Below are 17,836 nucleotides of genomic sequence, written 5' to 3' on the forward strand. Positions count from 1 at the left end.
TTTCACCTGTGTAAAAATGATATTACCCTTTTTCATCCACAAAAAAACACCCAATTTTATTAATCCAAGAAGAGAAGACCATGTCCCTATGGCTCCTAGCCCCCTCAAAAGGATGAGGCTAAGTTCATGAACTTGGGGTGGAAATGTCCCTTATCCCTCACCCTCAGCTTATTAGACTGGAAAAAAGTTTGTGCAAATAGGTCACAAAAGGTACCAAGTATGGGGATGTCAGGCTAGGGCAGCAGATGAAGGAGAAGGTGAGGGGTCTGTGGAGGGCCCAGGAAAGACCAGGGGGGCGGGGGCTAGGGATCCAAAGGAGGTGGGAAGAGTAGGGCTAGAGCCCAGGAGTGGGGTCCATTCTGAAGCAGGTTGGTCCCTTGGCTCCCCGTCATCACCTTCCTCTTGTCCTTGAGTTTCTTCTTCCTGCTCCTCATCCCCAGGACCCCGATGGACAGGCTGTTTGCAGATAGGGCAGGTCTTCCGGGTTTGAGTGAGCCAGGGGTCCACACAGCGACTGTGATAAGCTGTGGAGCAGTACATGTCAAGTGCCTGGTCCCTGCAGGCTGGGCAGGAGCATAGGCATGGGCACACATAGTGACCTTACCATGAGCACAGGGAAGTACCCGAAGTTTGTCCCCATCCTCATATTCATCCAGACAGATGGCACAGACATCATACTGATCTCCTGGGAAAGGGAAAGGAATCACTGAACTATTGGGAATCTAGCCCAAGAAAACACTGTACAAGTCTTGTTTCCCCGTTTATTTTACCAAGCCAGTGCAAACTTGGGGCACTACATAAAATCTTGGGGCTAGAGGGGACAAGCAGAGATAAGGGAAGTGGGTTGGGGGGTAGGAGGGGAAAGCAGAACTGGGAGGGGCGAGGCTTGTGCTATAACCTTATATGGTACTGGAGGTTCCAAGTCTAGATAATCTAACCCCTCACCTGCTTTCATTTTTAATTCTTGTAGCTCTTTACATCTCTTCCTCTACACCCCCATACTATAAGGTCAAATTTTTTCCTTTGTTCATCTTTGCTCTCCAGCTTCTGCTCTGTCCTACCTCCTTTGCTTGTGGTTGGTTGTCTTTTACCAAGCAAAGGTGGCACCTTCCCGGCTCTTTGAACCCCTTAATCTACTTACTGGGTTCAAAAATCCTTCAAGATGAGGCCAGCTAGGAGAAAGGCCTTTCCTGTGTCCTTACCTTTTTGATAGTCATGGGTAGGAATCTGTTTCAGCTGCTCTTTGGTAAGACGGTTCCGTTGAAGCCGTTTCCGGTGCTGGATGCAACGAACTATCTAAGGTTAAGGAAGAGTGGACAGGGCTTAAGAAATAAGCGGGAAATCCAATAAAAACATCCCATCTACAGATCCACTCTGGCATTGTAAATTCTTTTCTCACCTACTTACCAATACTGTTCCCATGGCCAAAACCAGCAGTCCTACAATCCCAGTGAAAGGAATGAGGTAATAGCCCAAGGGGAAGCTATTGTCTGGAACCAAAAGCACCCGAGCCCTGAAAAAAGAAAGACAGCCTCAAGCCAGGTAAAATAAGGTTACTGGCTTGGGTGGGACAAGGCATAAAAGAGAAAGTCAAGACAGATGAGGAAGACCCTGAGCTTGAGTGCACAGGGGAGTGAGCCAGGTTCCAGACCCCACGGAACCCAAAAGGAGGGGGAAGAGTGGGAAGAAAGCGTGTCCTACCCCTTCTCATAGACAAAAAGGGCTCGTAGGTACTCTGCACTTCGCTCTCCGATAAATACAGATGGGATCCAGATCTGCTGTTGAATTTCCTCTGTAGGGAGCAGGACATTAGGAATTTAGCCTTCCATTCCTCAATCCCCTGGAACTGGCTTTTGGCACTTTTTGCAGGTCTCAACCAACTGCCCTCTAGGTCTTTAGCCCTCCCACTGAAATTTATGGAAAACCAGTAGTGCAGATTTCTTCATCCTTACCACTATTCCACACCATGTTTAGAAGTTCATTGGAATTCACATTGTGTACCACAGCTGCACCATACCCAGCTTTCTGAGCATTCAGGACCTAAAGAGGCAAAGTGGGATTGAGCTGTGCACCTTGCCTTTCTCCATCCTTAGTGCCATGTGCCCTGCTACTACCTCCCATTCCCATTCAGCAACCTTGAGGTCAAAGTTGCAGTCGAATCTTCGAAGCAGTGCAATAAAGACTGACCCGTTGACCGGGGCTGACGGCGGTGGGGCAATAGGGCTGCAGGCGTTTTCTGGGTGGGCCTCCACAAGGAACCCCTGAGGGATAAAACATTGGATTTTTCATCTTTAGTTTTGTCTTCCACAGAACCCACCAAACATAACACTACAAACTATCTGCATTCTGCAGCTCCCTCATTACTCATTCTTGAGGTCTGAGCATCCCACCCAACTCAGAATCTACAACTCAAGAGACATGGTGATACATGCATTTGATCCCAGCACTTGGGAGTACAATGAGTTGAAGACCAGCCTGCTCTGCACAGTGTGTTAGGGACAGCTAGAGTTCCAGAGTCTAGTCTTAAAAAAAGAAATTGCCGGGCGGTGGTGGCGCACGCCTGTAATCCCAGCACTCTGGGGGCAGAGGCAGGCGGATTTCTGAGTTTGAGCCCAGCCTGGTCTACAGAGTGAGTTCCAGGACAGCCAGGGCTATACAGAGAAACCCTGTCTTAAAAAAAAAAAAAAAATTAATTGAGGATCTCGTAGCTTCCTGAAGATGCAGGTTACTAGAGGCTCCTTTGACTTTTCGAGGCTAGTTTAGTTCAGCGTTTAGGTTTTCCACAGACAGTGATTCAGCTTGCTACTCATTCATGTTATTTTCACCAAGTTTTTTCACATTTGCCTTTCCAGTATATACAGCATATTCAATTTGCTTCGTTTTCTGATTAGCCATCTTACAACTCTACTGTTGTCTGTGGCCCAAACGAGTTCTTGCTATAAGGCAAGAAGTATGTAATGAACAACAGACATGTTTCTCATACTAACACAATAGCCCTAAGTTAATTTCTATTACCCCTTTTACTCAGAACCGATAAAAGACTGTCCACAGCCATCCATACAAACATAAGTAGCTCCACAGACACGGCTGATAAGCACCTGCTTTTTATCTTAACCCACTCTCAGACTCCCTCTTAAACTTGGGAGTTCTAGGGGTTGGAGATCACTCAGTGTGGTTTAGAGCCCTGGCTGTCCTTCCAGAGAACCGGAGTTCAGTTCCGAGCACCCACGTGGCAGCTCACAACCGAGAGTAACTCCAGTTCCAGGGGATCTTGCCGTCCTCACACCTATACACATAAAATAAAAAACTTGGAGTCGGGCAGTGGTGGCGCACGCCTGTAATCCCAGCACTCTGGGAGGCAGAGGCAGGCGGATTTCTGCGTTCGAGGTCAGCCTGGTCTACGGAGTGAGTTCCAGGACAGCCAGGGCTATACAGAGAAACCCTGTCTTGAAAAATCCAAATAAAAAAACTAAGAAAACAAAACAAAAAACCCAAGAACAGAACACTTCGTAGTTCTAGAAGTGGGCACACTGTCTTTTATCTCTAGATTCTGGACTCTGCTCTGGACATGATCATGCACTTAGATTTTTCTGAGTTGGGAACGCTGTTTTGCTGGAGATTCAACCTAAATTTCACTCACACTAGAAAAAGCACCCTATCACTTATCAACAGTTCAGTGCATTCCGCTGCTAAGCCCTGCCCAGGATACATACAGGGAAATGGGGAAAGCATCACCTGGAGTCCCTCCTCGCTCAGAGTAGCCCCAAAAAGAGCTGGGAGGTCTGCAAAGTCCATGCTGGCATTGTGCTCCGAAGTCTGCAGACAAAACGGTACATTTTTCAGTTTGAAACCCATTCTCAACGCCCTTTCCCCGTCCGACCCTCAGACTCACCGCTCGAATAAGCCCTCGGATAGGGGCTGCCCCCCACAGCACCGTAGCCACAACAACAGGAAGCGGGAAGGCCGCAGGGTGCATGGCAGCAGGAGGGGTAGAGCTGAGACGGTCGCGTCCTGATAGCAGGAGCAGAAGCCGAGTCCTGCGCCCTTTCTGCCTCCTTCAGGATCCCAGGGGTCCAACCACCCCTAGGTCCCACTTCTCAGCTACATGGGGGCGTAGGGAAGGAACTCGGACTCGGGAAGTGCGATATCAACCCAGCTTAGTGGAGCCGGGAGGGGAAACAATGTATCTTTCTCAGGTACAGAAATAAGACAGAGTAAGAACGAAGGTAAACAGGTAACAATAACAAAAACTTCGGGAAGGGTGGGAGAATCTCAAAGAGGTGGGACTTCCGGCCAGGTAGGCCGTCTTCCTATGCCCCTGGAAAAGGGTTTCCGGTAAGAAAGGCCGCTTCCAGTATTGGACGCTCAGGACGGAGGACTTCCGGTCCAGAAAGGCCGGTTGAAAGAAATGTTTGACATGTAGAAAGTGCCTGCGGAGATGGAGGGAGCTTCGATGCTCAGGAGGCGATCTAATTTTTTTCCCTTAGTCCCTGAGATCTTGGAGCTGCCCTGTTTACAAACCTCTCCTTCGTCTGGCCGCCGCCGTACGTTCAAGTATCGCGAGAGTGCTTACCAACATCATTATCATCACCACTACCACCCCCTTTCGCCGCTGAAATTTATCGCGAGAAGCCTCCTAGCCCGAACTCGGCTGACTCACTTTCTCTCGCGAGATTTTCAAACTATTTTTCCCGCGATTCCGATTCGGGAGGGGCGGGAGCTCCAGGGTAGCTTCCTAAGTCAGCCACGCCCCTTCATCTTGCATCTTAGCCCCGCCTTATTCCCCGGCTGCCTTTGCGCTACGAGCCTGCTTCCAGCCGTAGACAGATCTGCCTGTCGGAGGGGCGTGCGCGCGCGCGCCCTCGCCCTGTTGCGCGCTGGTGTCACCTTGGGCGCGAGCGGGGCTGTGCGTGCACGGGACTCAAAGCCGAGGGCCATCAAGGGGCGATGGCGGCGACGGCGAGTCCCGGGGCTGGCCGGATGGACGGGAAACCCCGTACCTCCCCTAAGTCGGTCAAGTTCCTGTTTGGGGGCTTGGCTGGGTAAGCTCTGGCCCCAGGGATGGGGGAAAAAGAAGGAAGGGACGGAGGCAAGCATCTGGGCCCAGTGCAACTTGGGGCATGTTGCAGTAAATTGAGCCGGTGTGGGGTCCCTGATGGGTTGCCAGGATCTATTCTCCCATTGCAGGGACCCGACTGGATTGCATTCAAGGGTCATTGCCCCGTGTTTTCACCACCATTGCTTCACTGTGCCTGTTTGGGTGGTGGGTCTAGGTCATTAAAGTCTTTGTTGTAGGACTGCTTGGAGTCTTAGGTCGTGGACGCCCTCTCCACCTTTCCTTAGACTGCCTGTAGTCCTAATTCTGCTTGAACCCTAGAGACCTGCCTGAAGCATTTTGTTTTGCATGCTGTTTACTGGGCAACTGGACGCCTTTCTGGCACACTGCCCTCGATGCACACACACACATGCCCACCAGTCTCCTGACTCCTTAGTTGTATGTCAGTCCCTGACCTTTATAACTTCCTGCTGTCAGGTTGCAGTAGAGCTGGAACAGCTGACCTCTGATTCCTTTCCTGCCTTACTTCAGGATGGGTGCTACAGTTTTTGTGCAGCCCCTGGACCTGGTGAAGAACCGGATGCAGTTGAGTGGTGAAGGAGCCAAGACTCGAGAGTACAAAACCAGTTTCCATGCCCTCACCAGCATCTTGAAGGCAGAAGGACTGAAGGGCATTTACACTGGGTATTGTGGCCTCAAGTTGGGGAGGGAGGTTGTTGGTTGCCAGGTGTAGACCTTGGCCTGATGTGCTGACATTTCTACTCCTCAGGTTGTCAGCTGGCCTACTGCGCCAGGCCACCTACACCACTACTCGCCTTGGCATATACACTGTGTTGTTTGAGCGCCTGACTGGGGCTGATGGTACACCCCCTGGCTTTCTCCTGAAAGCCCTGATTGGCATGACTGCAGGTGCAACTGGTGCATTTGTGGGAACGCCCGCTGAGGTGGCTCTCATCAGGATGACTGCAGATGGCCGGTGAGTTCCAGCCCCATTCCTGGAGTCTAGGAAGCTGTTGTTGGTCTGTCTCTACTTCAGGGCGCTTGCCTGCTCAGGCTTCCCTTTCTTTGTTCCTGTGAACCCTGGACTGTCCTGATCTTGGCCTTTCCCTGCCTTAACTCCCAGGCTTCCAGCTGACCAGCGCCGTGGCTACAAAAACGTGTTTAATGCCCTAGTTAGAATTGCCAGGGAAGAAGGAGTCCCCACACTGTGGCGGGTGAGTGAAAGGGTTGGATTCCTGGGGCACGCTGGGTTGGTTCTCTTGGCATTTTTGACCATCTCCGTTGCCTCCACCCTCCCGCCTCCAGGGCTGCATCCCTACCATGGCTCGAGCTGTCGTCGTCAATGCTGCCCAGCTTGCCTCGTACTCCCAATCTAAGCAGTTCTTGCTGGACTCAGGTGAGAGAGCCAGAGCTGAGTACTCGGTGCCCAGCCCGGCCCGGCCTGCACTACCTGGGCGTTGACTGCCGCCCCCTGTTTCCCTTCCAGGCTACTTCTCTGACAATATTCTGTGCCACTTCTGCGCCAGCATGATCAGTGGCCTCGTCACCACTGCTGCTTCCATGCCTGTGGACATCGTCAAAACTCGGTGAGTCTGTAGCCTGGGGCTGGAGAGCGCCGGGAGGACCCCCTTTCTGTCTCTCATGCTCATACTTGGTCTCTTTCAGGATCCAAAACATGCGAATGATCGATGGGAAGCCAGAGTACAAGAATGGGCTGGTGAGGTGGCAGGGAGGGGGAGCTGGGCCAAAGTGTGCTGGGTGCCCTGGGAGGGATATGAAGGGAGCTGGGGACAGGCCAGAGTGCTTAAGGCCAGGTCCTAGCCCCAGCACTTGCCTGCCTGTCTGTCTAGGATGTGCTGCTGAAAGTCGTCCGCTATGAGGGTTTCTTCAGCCTGTGGAAGGGCTTCACACCGTACTATGCCCGACTGGGCCCACACACTGTCCTCACCTTCATCTTCTTGGAACAGATGAACAAGGCCTACAAGCGTCTCTTCCTCAGTGGCTGATCTGGCAAGGCTCTGGGACTAGTGTGCCAGGCTTCCGAGTCACCCACTGCTATTACAGTCGCTGTGCCCTGGGCGGGGGTAGGGCCTGGATTCTGCTACCCTGGGCTATTCTATTTATTTTCCCTCTACAGTGTGGTTTCCTCCTTTGCGGTAAAGAACTTTAACCTGTGCTCCCCCTGCTCCAGCTTGCCATGCGTGGCCTGATGCTTAGGATCCTCTGCCCCTCACTATTCCTGAGGAGACCTGAGAAACACATGGAGGAGTTCTAGTCTCCTCTTGGGTGTTAGTTTCAGGACACACAAGACAGAAGATCCCTCCCTCTGGGGGAGTCCAAGGCAGAGCTGAGGAGACAGGAGAAAGCAGAAGCTGTCAAGATGACAAAGGGTCTATGGTGGAAGGATGTGGCCTTCCTCCTCCTTGAGGACTTAATAAATTGGATTGATAATACCAAACCCGAATCTGGATAGTCTTAAGGATCATAGGGAGAGCTAGCTGCACAAAGAAGCTGATATCTCTGGAAAGCAAACTGGAATTTTTAACAAAATTATTAAAGAAAATCACCTACCAGTTTTATGAAAATGCTGTGTAAATAAGTTGTAACTCAACAGCCGACAGAAAAAAAAAAAAAGAAGAAGAAGAAGAAGAAAATTGGGCCTTGTGCATGCTAGCAAGCCATTTGACCCAAAATGCAGCTGACTTCCAAATTACATCACAGTTCTCAGGAAAAACCTCTGGGATCTGCCTTATCGGCATAAAGAGAGAAAGGATAGCAAGTCTAAATTTAAGCAAGCAGGGCATAGTGGTGTACGCTTTTTCTCCCAGCACCCAGGAGGTAGATTTGAGTTCAAGACCAGCCTAGACTACAAAGTGAATTCCAGGACAGCCAGGGACACAGAGAGAAACCCTGTCTTGAAAAAAACAGAACAACAGCAAAGGAAACCCCTGGACTTGTGTGGGCTAGAGCTCTTGAGGGGACATACGTGAGTCAAACCCAAGGATTTTGGCTAAAAGAATATTGATCAGAAACTGGCTTGATTAGGGAAAGTGATTTTTTTTCATCCGTTTTTTTAAGAAGTGCGATTCCCAGACTCTCAAAGATCCTACAAACTTCTTGGAGTATAAAGGACTATGGAAAGGTCAAACCAGGAGAAGTGCTAGGCAGCCTGAGGGCTGTATGCCAGCCAGAGAACAGGCAGGCAGCAGGTGCGGAGCTGTACCCTTGGCAGAGCCTTACCCCAAAAAGATGGTAGTGCAGCATCCTGGTGCCTCTGCTGCTACTTTCCTTAATCCTCACATGCACACTATGTCCTGGGCCATCCAAGGAGACAGTTGAAGCCTGCACCTTTACTTAAGGAGTTAAAAGTCCAGCAAGAAGGTGGGGATATTTGGAAATGGCTATAGCAGTAGACTACACCCAGCCCGGCTTAGGAGGGACACTTCACAGTAGCAGTGAGCTAGGCTGAGAAGGAGGCCGAACTCTTAGCTATAGTGAGGATGGGCTCCGAAGAGGACTGCTGCTGGCACAGTGAACGTGTAATGGTTCAGATATGCAGTATCGTGCGAGATGAAGCTGGACTGGTAGGTGAAGTCTGTCAAGAAGTCTTTGATGGCTAACCTCTAAGATTTGTCTTCTACTTGGAAGAGTTCATGGCAGGGAAGAGATTCAGTCAGGTTCACAGGAAGATCTAGAACCATCTGGAGAAGGGCATTGTGTAGACCCAGAAAAGTACAACCTTCCTTCCCTTATCTGGGCCTCCCAAGTTGTGAATTGAACTAAAATGAGGTATAGAAGAAGGCCTTGCTGTGAGAATCGTGAAATTTTGGGAGAGAGAAAGATGCCATTACATCCAGCTTTGAAAGCAGGAGACATAAGACTACAGCCAAACCCAACAGGTTGCCATACCCCTTCCCAGTGCCACTGACCTGGGCAGCAAGGAGAGTCGTGATCTAAAGGCTATGCATGTGAGGAACATACCCACCTCTGCTGCAGGCAGGCAGCCTTTAGCTCTGCCTCTCAGCACCAGAACATTTTCTATTCTAGAGTTGATACTTGAGGCAGCCTGGTTGGTAGACCAACCCTCCAGGAGACGGATCATTCAAGTGGAGGCGTCCTGCTGCCCACCCTCAGCTATAACTCGAGCTTCGTTGGGTGGGTATTTGGGATCAGGATGGTAGCAGTTAGGACTTTGAGAATTCTTGTAACAGATGTTTCCGCCATTCCCGTTTCCCCCCAAAAGCTACATTTTCTTTTAAAAAATATTTTTATTATACAAATGATAACACTTGTAGAAAACCAGAAAGTGTTAAACAGGGAAAAAAATACTCCTGATTCTTAGGGATAGTGCTCCCGTCCTGGTTGATGGCTTTCCATGTTTCTTCCAAGTGTGATCGAATGGGAGCCATGCTCCGCTTCTCTTTGCTTTTTCTAGCTTTTTCCCCCCACAAGGTGGTAGCAGTGACCATGTAGCCAGCCCAGCAATGTTCTAAGCAGCATAGGGAGGATGGTCCTGTGACCACCCGGTTATATCACCTCTCTTGATTTGTGAGGTCTGGAGTTGGGTGCCTAGATGTAAAGAGGGGGCTTCAGATAAGAAATGAATAGGATGTCTTGTAATGGTCTCAACCTCCCATCCCAGCTAGATCCTAGTAAAGTCCAATGAAGTCTTAGGATCTCCACTCACTGTCACAGACTATGGCCTGAGTACCTAATGCCCACTGTGCCCAACAGGTCCTGACCACGATCCTGACTCAGAGCTGAGGGTCTCCGTCCTGCTACCAGAGGCCCCACACGCCCATTAGACCTTACCCACAGGAAGAGGCTAGACCGGAAAGTAGGGAGTGATCCTTGTAGGAAGAGCAGCCAGGCCCGGGGCATAGTTATTTGCCGTGCCCTCTGCACCTCCAGGCATGTGGTGTGTGTGCTTGTGGCCAGTGCAGTAGATTGGTCCACATCCATACTGTGTGGTGTCCCATGCCAGATCCAGGTCAGCAACAAGATGAGGACCACAGAGGCAAATAGGAGCCAGAGGACACCCAGAACATAGAAGCCCAGGGGGAGGAGGCAGCACAAGTCAGAATCAAGGGAAGGATTGCTTTCAGAAGGGTCAGAACTTGCTTGAGCCACCTCTTGGAAATTTGGGAAGCTGTTCCACTCTGGGATTGTTGTGGTAGATTCTAAGGTAGGGAGTAAAGTAAGGTCTGTGGTAAAAAATTGTTTTGAAATAGTCTCAGTTGGGGTGGACTCTGGAGTATCCAGGGTGGTAGTGAGCACTGGGGAGATAGTGGACACTAGAGTATTTGGGGTGGTACCGGGCTCTGGGGTAGTCAGGATGGCAGTAGTGGGTGCTGGGGTGGTACCGGGCTCTGGGGTAGTCAGGGTGGCAGTAGTGGGTGCTGGGGTGGTGCTGGACTCTGGGGTAGTCAGGGTGGCAGTAGTGGGTACTGGGGTGGTGCTGGGCTCTGGGGTAGTCAGGGTGGCAGTAGTGGGGACTGGGGTGGTGCTGGGCTCTAGGGTAGTCAGGGTGGCAGTAGTGGGGACTGGGGTGGTGCTGGGCTTTGGAGTAGTCAGGATGGAGGTGGTAAGCATTGGCTGGATATTGGGCTCTGGGGTAACCTGGGTGGAGGTGGGCTTTAGGGTGCTTGGGGCGCTGGTGAGTACAGTGTTGAGTTTTAAACTGTAGAAGGTTGTATTAGATTCCATGGTGTCTGGGAGTGTGGTGAAACCTGGGATCTGTGTGTGGGTGAATGTAGATTGTTTCTTAGTGGGTTCATGGGTTGGAGGCAAAGAAATCCTTTGGCTGTCTTGAGAAGTAGAAGGTGCTGTGGAGAGTAGGCTCCAGTGGGTAGGATGAGCTTTAGTGTTAGAGAACTTGACCTCAGTTCTTGTGGCAGGGACATCAGGGACATCATCATAGTCATCGTAGTCTGTGTCACCACCATTAGTAGGGCAGCCCTTCCCCGGGTAGGAGTAGACAGGTGCATGTCCCAAATTGGAACATCGTACACTGGCCACGTTAGGAGTCATGGCCTTGACGTCCACACCCTCCTTCCATAAGTAGACATTGTTGGAATTTTCCTGGAGCCAGTGGCGCAAGTAGAGGATTTCACAATCACAATACCAGGTGTTGGCATGGAGAAACACAAAAGGCAGGAGGAGGGTCCCAAAGAAACCCTTTGGGACTGTGCGCAGCCAGTTCCCTTGAAGGTAGAGGGTGTCAAGATCCTCCAGCCCATGGAGGAGCCCGGGGGGCAGCTCACGCAATTTGTTGTTGGCCAGATTGAGTTTCTTCAGCTTGCTTGTGGGCACCAAGAGCCCAGGGGGCAGACTCTTAAGATCATTGTTCTGCAAGTAGAGCTCATGGAGTTGGCTTAGGCCTTCCAGGGCACCAGGAGACAGTGAGCCCAACTTGTTGAAGGAGACATCTAGAGTAGTGAGTGCAGGCAGTGCCCGTCCTAGGGAGGGCAGGCTCTGAAGCTTATTGTGGGATAAGTCCAGGGTTTCCAGCTTTAACAGTTTAGCATCGGTCTGCAGGTTGGTCAGCTCACATCTATCCAGGTACAGGTGAGTAAGCTGAGTGAGCTGCACCAGGGATGCTGTGGAGAAGGCACCCAGTTGGTTCTCGCCCAGGTGGAGGATGCCTGTATCTGCTGGCAGGTCTGCAGGCAGTGCTGTCAGTTTCTTGTTCTCACAGTTTGCCTCCAGCAGGCTGGTCACTTTGGAGATGGTGCAAGTGGGCTGGGAATGTAAGGGACTTGGCAGCAGGAACAGCAAGATGAGGAGAGCCATATGAACCTGTGGGCAAAGGGATGCCATCATTTTCCCAGGTTCTAGCCCTTTGCCACTGTAGTTCTCAGGATCCCATCTAGAACAGCGTCCACACCTCCCAGACTTTCTCTCCTCTTCCACCCCTGCCTCCAGTCCTCGGTTCTTATTCCCTCCTTAGATCCTCCCCCACCCCTGATCCCAGCCCCAGCTTACAGTCAGGCAGAAAGACCTCTGAAGGCACAGAGCTTCTTCCAGGGTATGACTCGGTCCTTCTCTCTACCAGCTCCAAGGAGAGCCAGGCCAGGAGCAGGAAGGAGATAGAGATGGGGAGGAAATGACAGCCTGGTAATCAGCTCCTGGGACCCAGGGAGCAGTCTCCCTCGGGGGCACAGACTCTTATCGCCTCTCTCCACAGCTTTCCCCAAAGCCCTCCTTTAGGTTTTACAGTCTCACTTTCCTTCCACCCTGGAGAGATCTAGAGACTGCAGCCGCCAACCGCCAGCATTCCCAAGCCCCTTGGCATGCTACCTCTTCTCCGTAGCAGTTCTTAGAGATGTCCAGTCCTCCTCCACTGCTTCCCTACAGTCCACTGCCACCTCTCCTACCCTAAGCTGAGCCCCTCCCCAACCTGGGAACTGCTGGCATTCTATTCTGCTCCCCCTGGTCACGTGACTGGTGTTCTCTAAACTATTTTGCAGCCTCCATACTCAAGACTATTCCTTCTTGGGGGTGTGACAGGCGGCACTCATTTTCTTGGCTTCTCTCTCGCCTGTGTGGTTGGTCCTCCTCAGACTCCTCTGACTTCCTCTTCTTTTTTAGCTTTCTGGAGTAGTAAACCTGCTTCCAGAGTATTCATAGGTTTTTGTAACATAACCCCATGGGTGCCTGGGATATACTTTGCTATGCCTTTAATCACCACTTCTGCCCTAGACTTAAGTTTTTATCTCTAGTCTAGATCCATTTCCTGAGGCCTAAATACTGGACATCAGATTGTCACTTGGAGTTCTCTTCTTACATTTTCTTCAAGTAGAGAAACATCATTGAGGGTTCTGACAGGAAGGTCATGAGTTTGAAGCCAGCTTGGTCTACAAAAGAAGACCCTTCTCATTAAAAAAATCAAAATAACATCCAAGACTCATATTAATCGAGTTCATTATGCAAATAGCTTCATCTGCTGGCCACGGAGGCACAGGACTGTCTAATATCAACCCATGAAAGGCCGAATCAGGAAGATCATGTGTTCAGGGCCTTCCTGAGCTGTATGCTGAGACCTTAAAGCAAACAAGAAAGAAGTCCCACAAAAAATAGCTTTTCCTCCTCTGTTGTCCGTGACTACTCTGTTACCTGGTCTTTTTAAACACTTCCTGATACTCCTTCTACCTTACCACCCTGCTCTCAAGTCCTCCCGATTCTAACTCTGGTCTCTTTCACATCCTTCCATGTCCCACTCCCCAGTCCAAGGCACTATCTTCTTTGCTGCAGTAGCCTTCTGGTTGGTCTCCGAAATTTCTAACTTCCTTTCTGTTTCCCATGGGAAAACTGCAAATTTGCCAATCTGTCAGCTGCTAGAACTCACCAGGGCCTCCTGACAGCTCTCAGGAGGCAATCTGAAGCACCTAAGCAAGGCCTTCAGGGGCCTTCAAGAGATGAAACGCCCACCTACCTGCTCAGCCCTGTTCAGTGCTTTGCCCTTTTCTGATTATTCTCTCTCATACTGAATTTTCACTCGTTGTCTTATTCCTGACTCTTACATATCTGGCAAGTTCTAGCTCAAAATTCATTCCTCTGGAAACTTTTGATTTTGCGAGCCTGGGTCAGTTGTCTGTTACAGAAAGGCAGTCATCATGTCTGTGGGACTACTGCCCCATCTAATGATTAAAGCTCCTACCTTCCCAGAAGGGCATCCTGTACATGAGCCTGCCTCTCTGCTCACTGCTGACTGGACACTGGGTAGACACAAGCCAGATGCAGCTAATTTACAGACTTGCCACTTAGACAATTTGCTACATGGAACAACTTAGTATCAGGAGATAAGACAGAAGGTTGCATTGGTGGAAGCTATCATAGTGAACCTTTGAAGATGCTTTCGCTACTATGTTGCTGTTTTCAGATATAAACCACAGGAAAGGGATACATTACCTGGGCCAGATGCAATGCTGCACATCTTTAATCCCAACTTTTATAAAATAAATAAATAAAAAACATTGGCTAGACCCAGGCAGTGATCTACATGACAGTAGCCTTGGTTAATTTGTAGGCTGAGGTGGGAGTTCGACTCCAGCCTGGGTAAAATAGCAATACCCTACCTTTAAAACACTGTATATGGTGGTCCATACTTGTAATGCAAGCAACTGTGAGGAGGTGAAGCAGGAGGATTGCTAAAATGAGGTTGGTTTGGGCTACATGAGTTTGAGGCCAGCCTGAACTACATAATAAGATTCTGCCTCAATCCCCAAATGAAAACATTGGCTACCTCAAAGACTTTCTGGGTAGAAAAGCCAGACATGGAATTACATGACTAGGAACAGTGCCCAGAACCATGCTGTAGAACCAGTCTGGTGAGCATAGCTGCCCATGGTGCATGACCAAGTCACTGAAAATTGCCTCTGCCCAGCCACTGAGCCAGATACTGTCCCACAACCTCTAGCGCTGCAGAGACTCCACACTGTCCCTCTTTCTCTGTGCTTAGGAACGAAGGCGAACCTGGATGTGAGTGGTTGGTCTTATGCCTGTGACCCGACTGCCAAGAGAGCCCAGGAAGGCAAAGTTTGGTTATTTTCAGCTTCTGAAATAGGATGCATGTTTTGTTTCTTTAAAGATACAAAGTTAAAGAAATTTCTAAACATGAAAGAGGCTCATGTTGTCTGTACCCAAGTGGTCCTGTATTTTACTTTACTCGGGTCAGTTTTCTGTACCAGGATCCTGGCTTTGGTCATGAAGTAAGATAGGTTTCCTCCCTTAGTGCACAAGTACAGAAACAGTGGGTAATTGATTGATGACATTTTCATTTTTTTATTGTATAAAGGTAAGAGTACACATACCACAACACCTGTGTAGAAACAATTTGTGGGAGGGACAACCCTCTTTCCACCGTGTAGGTCCCAGGAAAATCACACTTGGGTCACCAGGTTTATTGGCAAATTCCTTTTGCTTGATAGACCATCTTGCCAGCCCTGATTTATATTCCTTTTGTTTTGTTTTGTTTTTGTTTTTTGTTTTTCAAGACAGGGTTTCTCTGTGTAGTCCTGGCTGTCCTGGAACTCACTCTATAGACCAGGCTGGCCTCGAACTCAGAAATCCACCTGCTTCTGCCTTCCCAAGTGCTGGGATTAAAGGTGTGCACCACCACTGCTGATTTATATTCCTAATAGAATGCTCTATTTCACTTAGATGTTCAAATTTATTATTACATTTATACTTTTAACTATGTATAGTTATTATATCTGTGTATGTGTTGTGTATGCATGTGCCCACATGTCACAGAACACATGTAGAGTCAGAGCACAGCTGTGAAGAATCACTTCTCTTCTTCCATCTTCATGTGAGATCCAGGGATCAAACAAACTCAGGGAGACATTTTGATACCCATTTATGCTTTCTTCACTTGTCCAAACCTCCACATCTGGGACCTAGAGATGTGTCACTCAGAGTCTCGCTGTTAGGAATGCTACCATCCCATCTGTTTCTATGCTGGCCAGCTTGCTGGACCCAGGCATGCTATGTGAAGTGAGCGGAAGACACCAGGGACTGGCAACTTGGAGGAGGTGAGCAGTGGCTTCTGGCCTGGAGAAGAACGGTGGTGTCCGTGGGCGTGTACAGTACTGCCTGTCTTGGTTTACCTCATTCACCCCTAACCCTGGACAGACAGCCTAGCTTGTAAGAGCGCCACTGCTCTTGAAGAGGACTGGGATTCAGTTCTCAGAATCCGTGGCGGGCAGCTCACAAGTGCTCACCTCAGCTCCAGGTGATGGACCTCTCTTCCAGCTTCCAAAGGCTTGGAGGTCCTTTGGGACTGGGAGTTACAGACAGTTGTGAGCTGTCCCGTGGGTGCTGGGAATTAAACATGGTTTCTCTGCAATAGCAACCAGTGTTGTTAAGAGCTGAGTAATCTCCCAGGCTGTTTTCTTGCTTTTGAGACCTGAAGTCTTTTTTTTTTTTTTAAAGACTTATTTATTTGTGTGTAAGTACACTCTAGCTGTCTTCAGACACTCCAAGATCTTGTTACAGTGGTTGTGAGCCACCATGTGGTTGCTAGGATTTGAACTCAGGACCTTTGGAAGAGCAGTCGGTGCTCTTAACCACTAAGCCATCTCTCCAGTCCCATGAAGTCTTATTATATAATACTAGCTAGCCTGGAATGTTTTGTAGTCCCTGTAAAATATCAATGCACATAAAAAATTTTTAAAGTGAACATTTTAAAAGTTTTTTTTTTTCCTTTTTTTAGACAGAGCTTTACTATGTACCCTTGGCTGTCCTAGAATTTGGTATTAGGCTAGGCTGGTCATGAACTCATAAGGATCTATGTACTCCTACCTCCTAAGAGTTGGGACATGGTGGTGCCAGCATATGCCACCACACCTGGCTCTTACTAAGATTTTGATATAAATTTTTTGATTCTATATATAAATTTGAATAAAACTGATAGTTTTTTTTTGTTTTTTTTTTTATTTGTTTGTTTTTTGTTTTTTTTTTGGATTTGGTTTTTTGGAGACAGGGTTTCTCTGTGTAGCCCTGGCTGTCATGGAATTTACTCTGTAGACCAGGCTGGCCTTGAACTCAGAAATCCACCTGCCTCTGCCTCCCAGAGTTCTGGAATCACAGGCGTGCGCCACCACCGCCCAGCAGCTGATAGTTTCTTTATTGAGTCATGTTGGGAATGGAATGGAAGTGTCCTCTGCAAGAATAGCACACACTGTCACACTGTTGACCACTGAGCAACCTCTCTAGTTCCCTTGGGACTTTTTATTTGAAGTAGGGATCTCACAAGTCCAGGCTAGCTGTGAACTCATATTTTTTTTTGGTTGTTTTCTTTTTTAAAAAATTTAAATGTATTTCATGTTATGTATAAAGGTGCTTTGCTTGCACATGTGTGTGTACCACATGCATGTATGATGCTCAAAGTGGCAGGAGGATCTCTGTGAATTTGAGGCCAGCCAGGTCTACAGGGTGAGTTTCAGGCCAGCCGGGGCTATGGTGAGACCCTGCCTCAAAACCCAAAAAGAAAACCTAAACAAAATCATCAGTCCCTATGCCCTTCATTTTCTTCCTTTTGCACTGGCAAGCACGTGCAAGCCTCGTGGACTAAGAGCCCTAGTACCTGGTTCCTGAGCTTAGGAGGGAATGCCACCGTGAAGTGGGACATATGCAGTCATGTTTGCAGAGATAGCCCTGGTGAGGTAAGCAAGGTCCCTCCATTCCGTCCTTCCTGTTCCTGTAGAGCACTCTCTACCAACCCCTTAGATCATGGCTCACAGCATTACTGTTGCTAATTCTTTCTCTACTTCTACCCATTGTAGAAGGATGTCAGCTTTTCTACTTATTGGCATTTCAGCCCTTTGAAGATTTTACATAGTGCCCATAGTGCTTAGTATATTCTCTTAGATATATTTAGAAAAACATCAGACCAGGCTATGGTGGCACATGCCTTTAATTCCAGTGTTTAGGAGACAGAGGAAGGTGAATCTCTGGAGTCCAGCCTTGTTTACAGAGTGAATTCCAGGACAGCCAAGACTACACAGTGAAATCCTGTCTTAAACAAACAAACAAGCAAACCAGAAGAATGGAGGATGGCCAGGCATGGTGAAGCACACCTTTAGTTCCAGTACTGGAGGCAGAGGCAGGCATATCTCTGTGAATTCAAAGCCAGCCTGCTTTACATAGTGAGGTCCAGGACATAAGGAGACCCTGTCTCAAGAGAACAAACAAACAATAAAAACGAACAGACAAAATAATCAACATTTTAGGGTCTGGTTTTTTTTTTTTTATTAATTTCACTTCATTCCTTGAGAA

General features: G+C 48.9%; 3 protein-coding genes across 5 annotated transcripts; 1 reads left to right on the plus strand and 2 right to left on the minus strand.

The window, feature by feature from the left end:
- Nucleotides 1-28: 28 nt before the first annotated feature.
- On the minus strand, nucleotides 29-4,614 carry Rnf167 (ring finger protein 167). 2 transcript variants are annotated; one of them, XM_052196972.1, is made up of 10 exons: nucleotides 4,522-4,614; nucleotides 3,893-4,430; nucleotides 3,736-3,816; nucleotides 2,136-2,261; nucleotides 1,953-2,040; nucleotides 1,702-1,792; nucleotides 1,408-1,513; nucleotides 1,203-1,296; nucleotides 605-685; nucleotides 29-524 (listed from the first exon to the last, which is right to left on the minus strand). In XM_052196972.1, the coding sequence occupies exons 2-10, from the start codon at nucleotides 3,974-3,976 to the stop codon at nucleotides 229-231; spliced, it is 1,047 nt and encodes a 348-aa protein (XP_052052932.1). In that variant the 5' UTR covers nucleotides 3,977-4,430; nucleotides 4,522-4,614; the 3' UTR covers nucleotides 29-228. The 2 variants fall into 2 exon arrangements, with proteins under 2 accessions (XP_052052932.1, XP_052052933.1); XM_052196973.1 differs by lacking the exons at nucleotides 3,736-3,816; nucleotides 3,893-4,430; nucleotides 4,522-4,614 and having other exon boundaries at nucleotides 2,188-2,261.
- Nucleotides 4,615-4,781: 167 nt separating this feature from the next.
- Nucleotides 4,782-7,514, plus strand: Slc25a11 (solute carrier family 25 member 11). 2 transcript variants are annotated; one of them, XM_052196975.1, is made up of 9 exons: nucleotides 4,782-5,042; nucleotides 5,588-5,740; nucleotides 5,826-6,032; nucleotides 6,180-6,270; nucleotides 6,362-6,452; nucleotides 6,543-6,642; nucleotides 6,722-6,773; nucleotides 6,907-7,066; nucleotides 7,194-7,514. In XM_052196975.1, the coding sequence occupies exons 1-8, from the start codon at nucleotides 4,948-4,950 to the stop codon at nucleotides 7,060-7,062; spliced, it is 945 nt and encodes a 314-aa protein (XP_052052935.1). In that variant the 5' UTR covers nucleotides 4,782-4,947; the 3' UTR covers nucleotides 7,063-7,066; nucleotides 7,194-7,514. The 2 variants fall into 2 exon arrangements, with proteins under 2 accessions (XP_052052935.1, XP_052052934.1); XM_052196974.1 differs by having other exon boundaries at nucleotides 6,907-7,514.
- A 1,790-nt stretch (nucleotides 7,515-9,304) lies between these two features.
- Nucleotides 9,305-12,352, minus strand: Gp1ba (glycoprotein Ib platelet subunit alpha). Its single transcript, XM_052196966.1, has 2 exons — nucleotides 12,041-12,352; nucleotides 9,305-11,854 (listed from the first exon to the last, which is right to left on the minus strand). Exon 2 carries the CDS (start codon nucleotides 11,846-11,848, stop codon nucleotides 9,746-9,748), a length of 2,103 nt encoding a protein of 700 aa, XP_052052926.1. The 5' UTR covers nucleotides 11,849-11,854; nucleotides 12,041-12,352; the 3' UTR covers nucleotides 9,305-9,745.
- Between the last annotated feature and the right edge of the window lie 5,484 nt (nucleotides 12,353-17,836).

This window comes from Apodemus sylvaticus, chromosome 10 (genome assembly GCF_947179515.1).
Source record: "Apodemus sylvaticus chromosome 10, mApoSyl1.1, whole genome shotgun sequence".
In the NCBI taxonomy this organism is placed as follows: Eukaryota; Metazoa; Chordata; class Mammalia; order Rodentia; family Muridae; genus Apodemus; species Apodemus sylvaticus.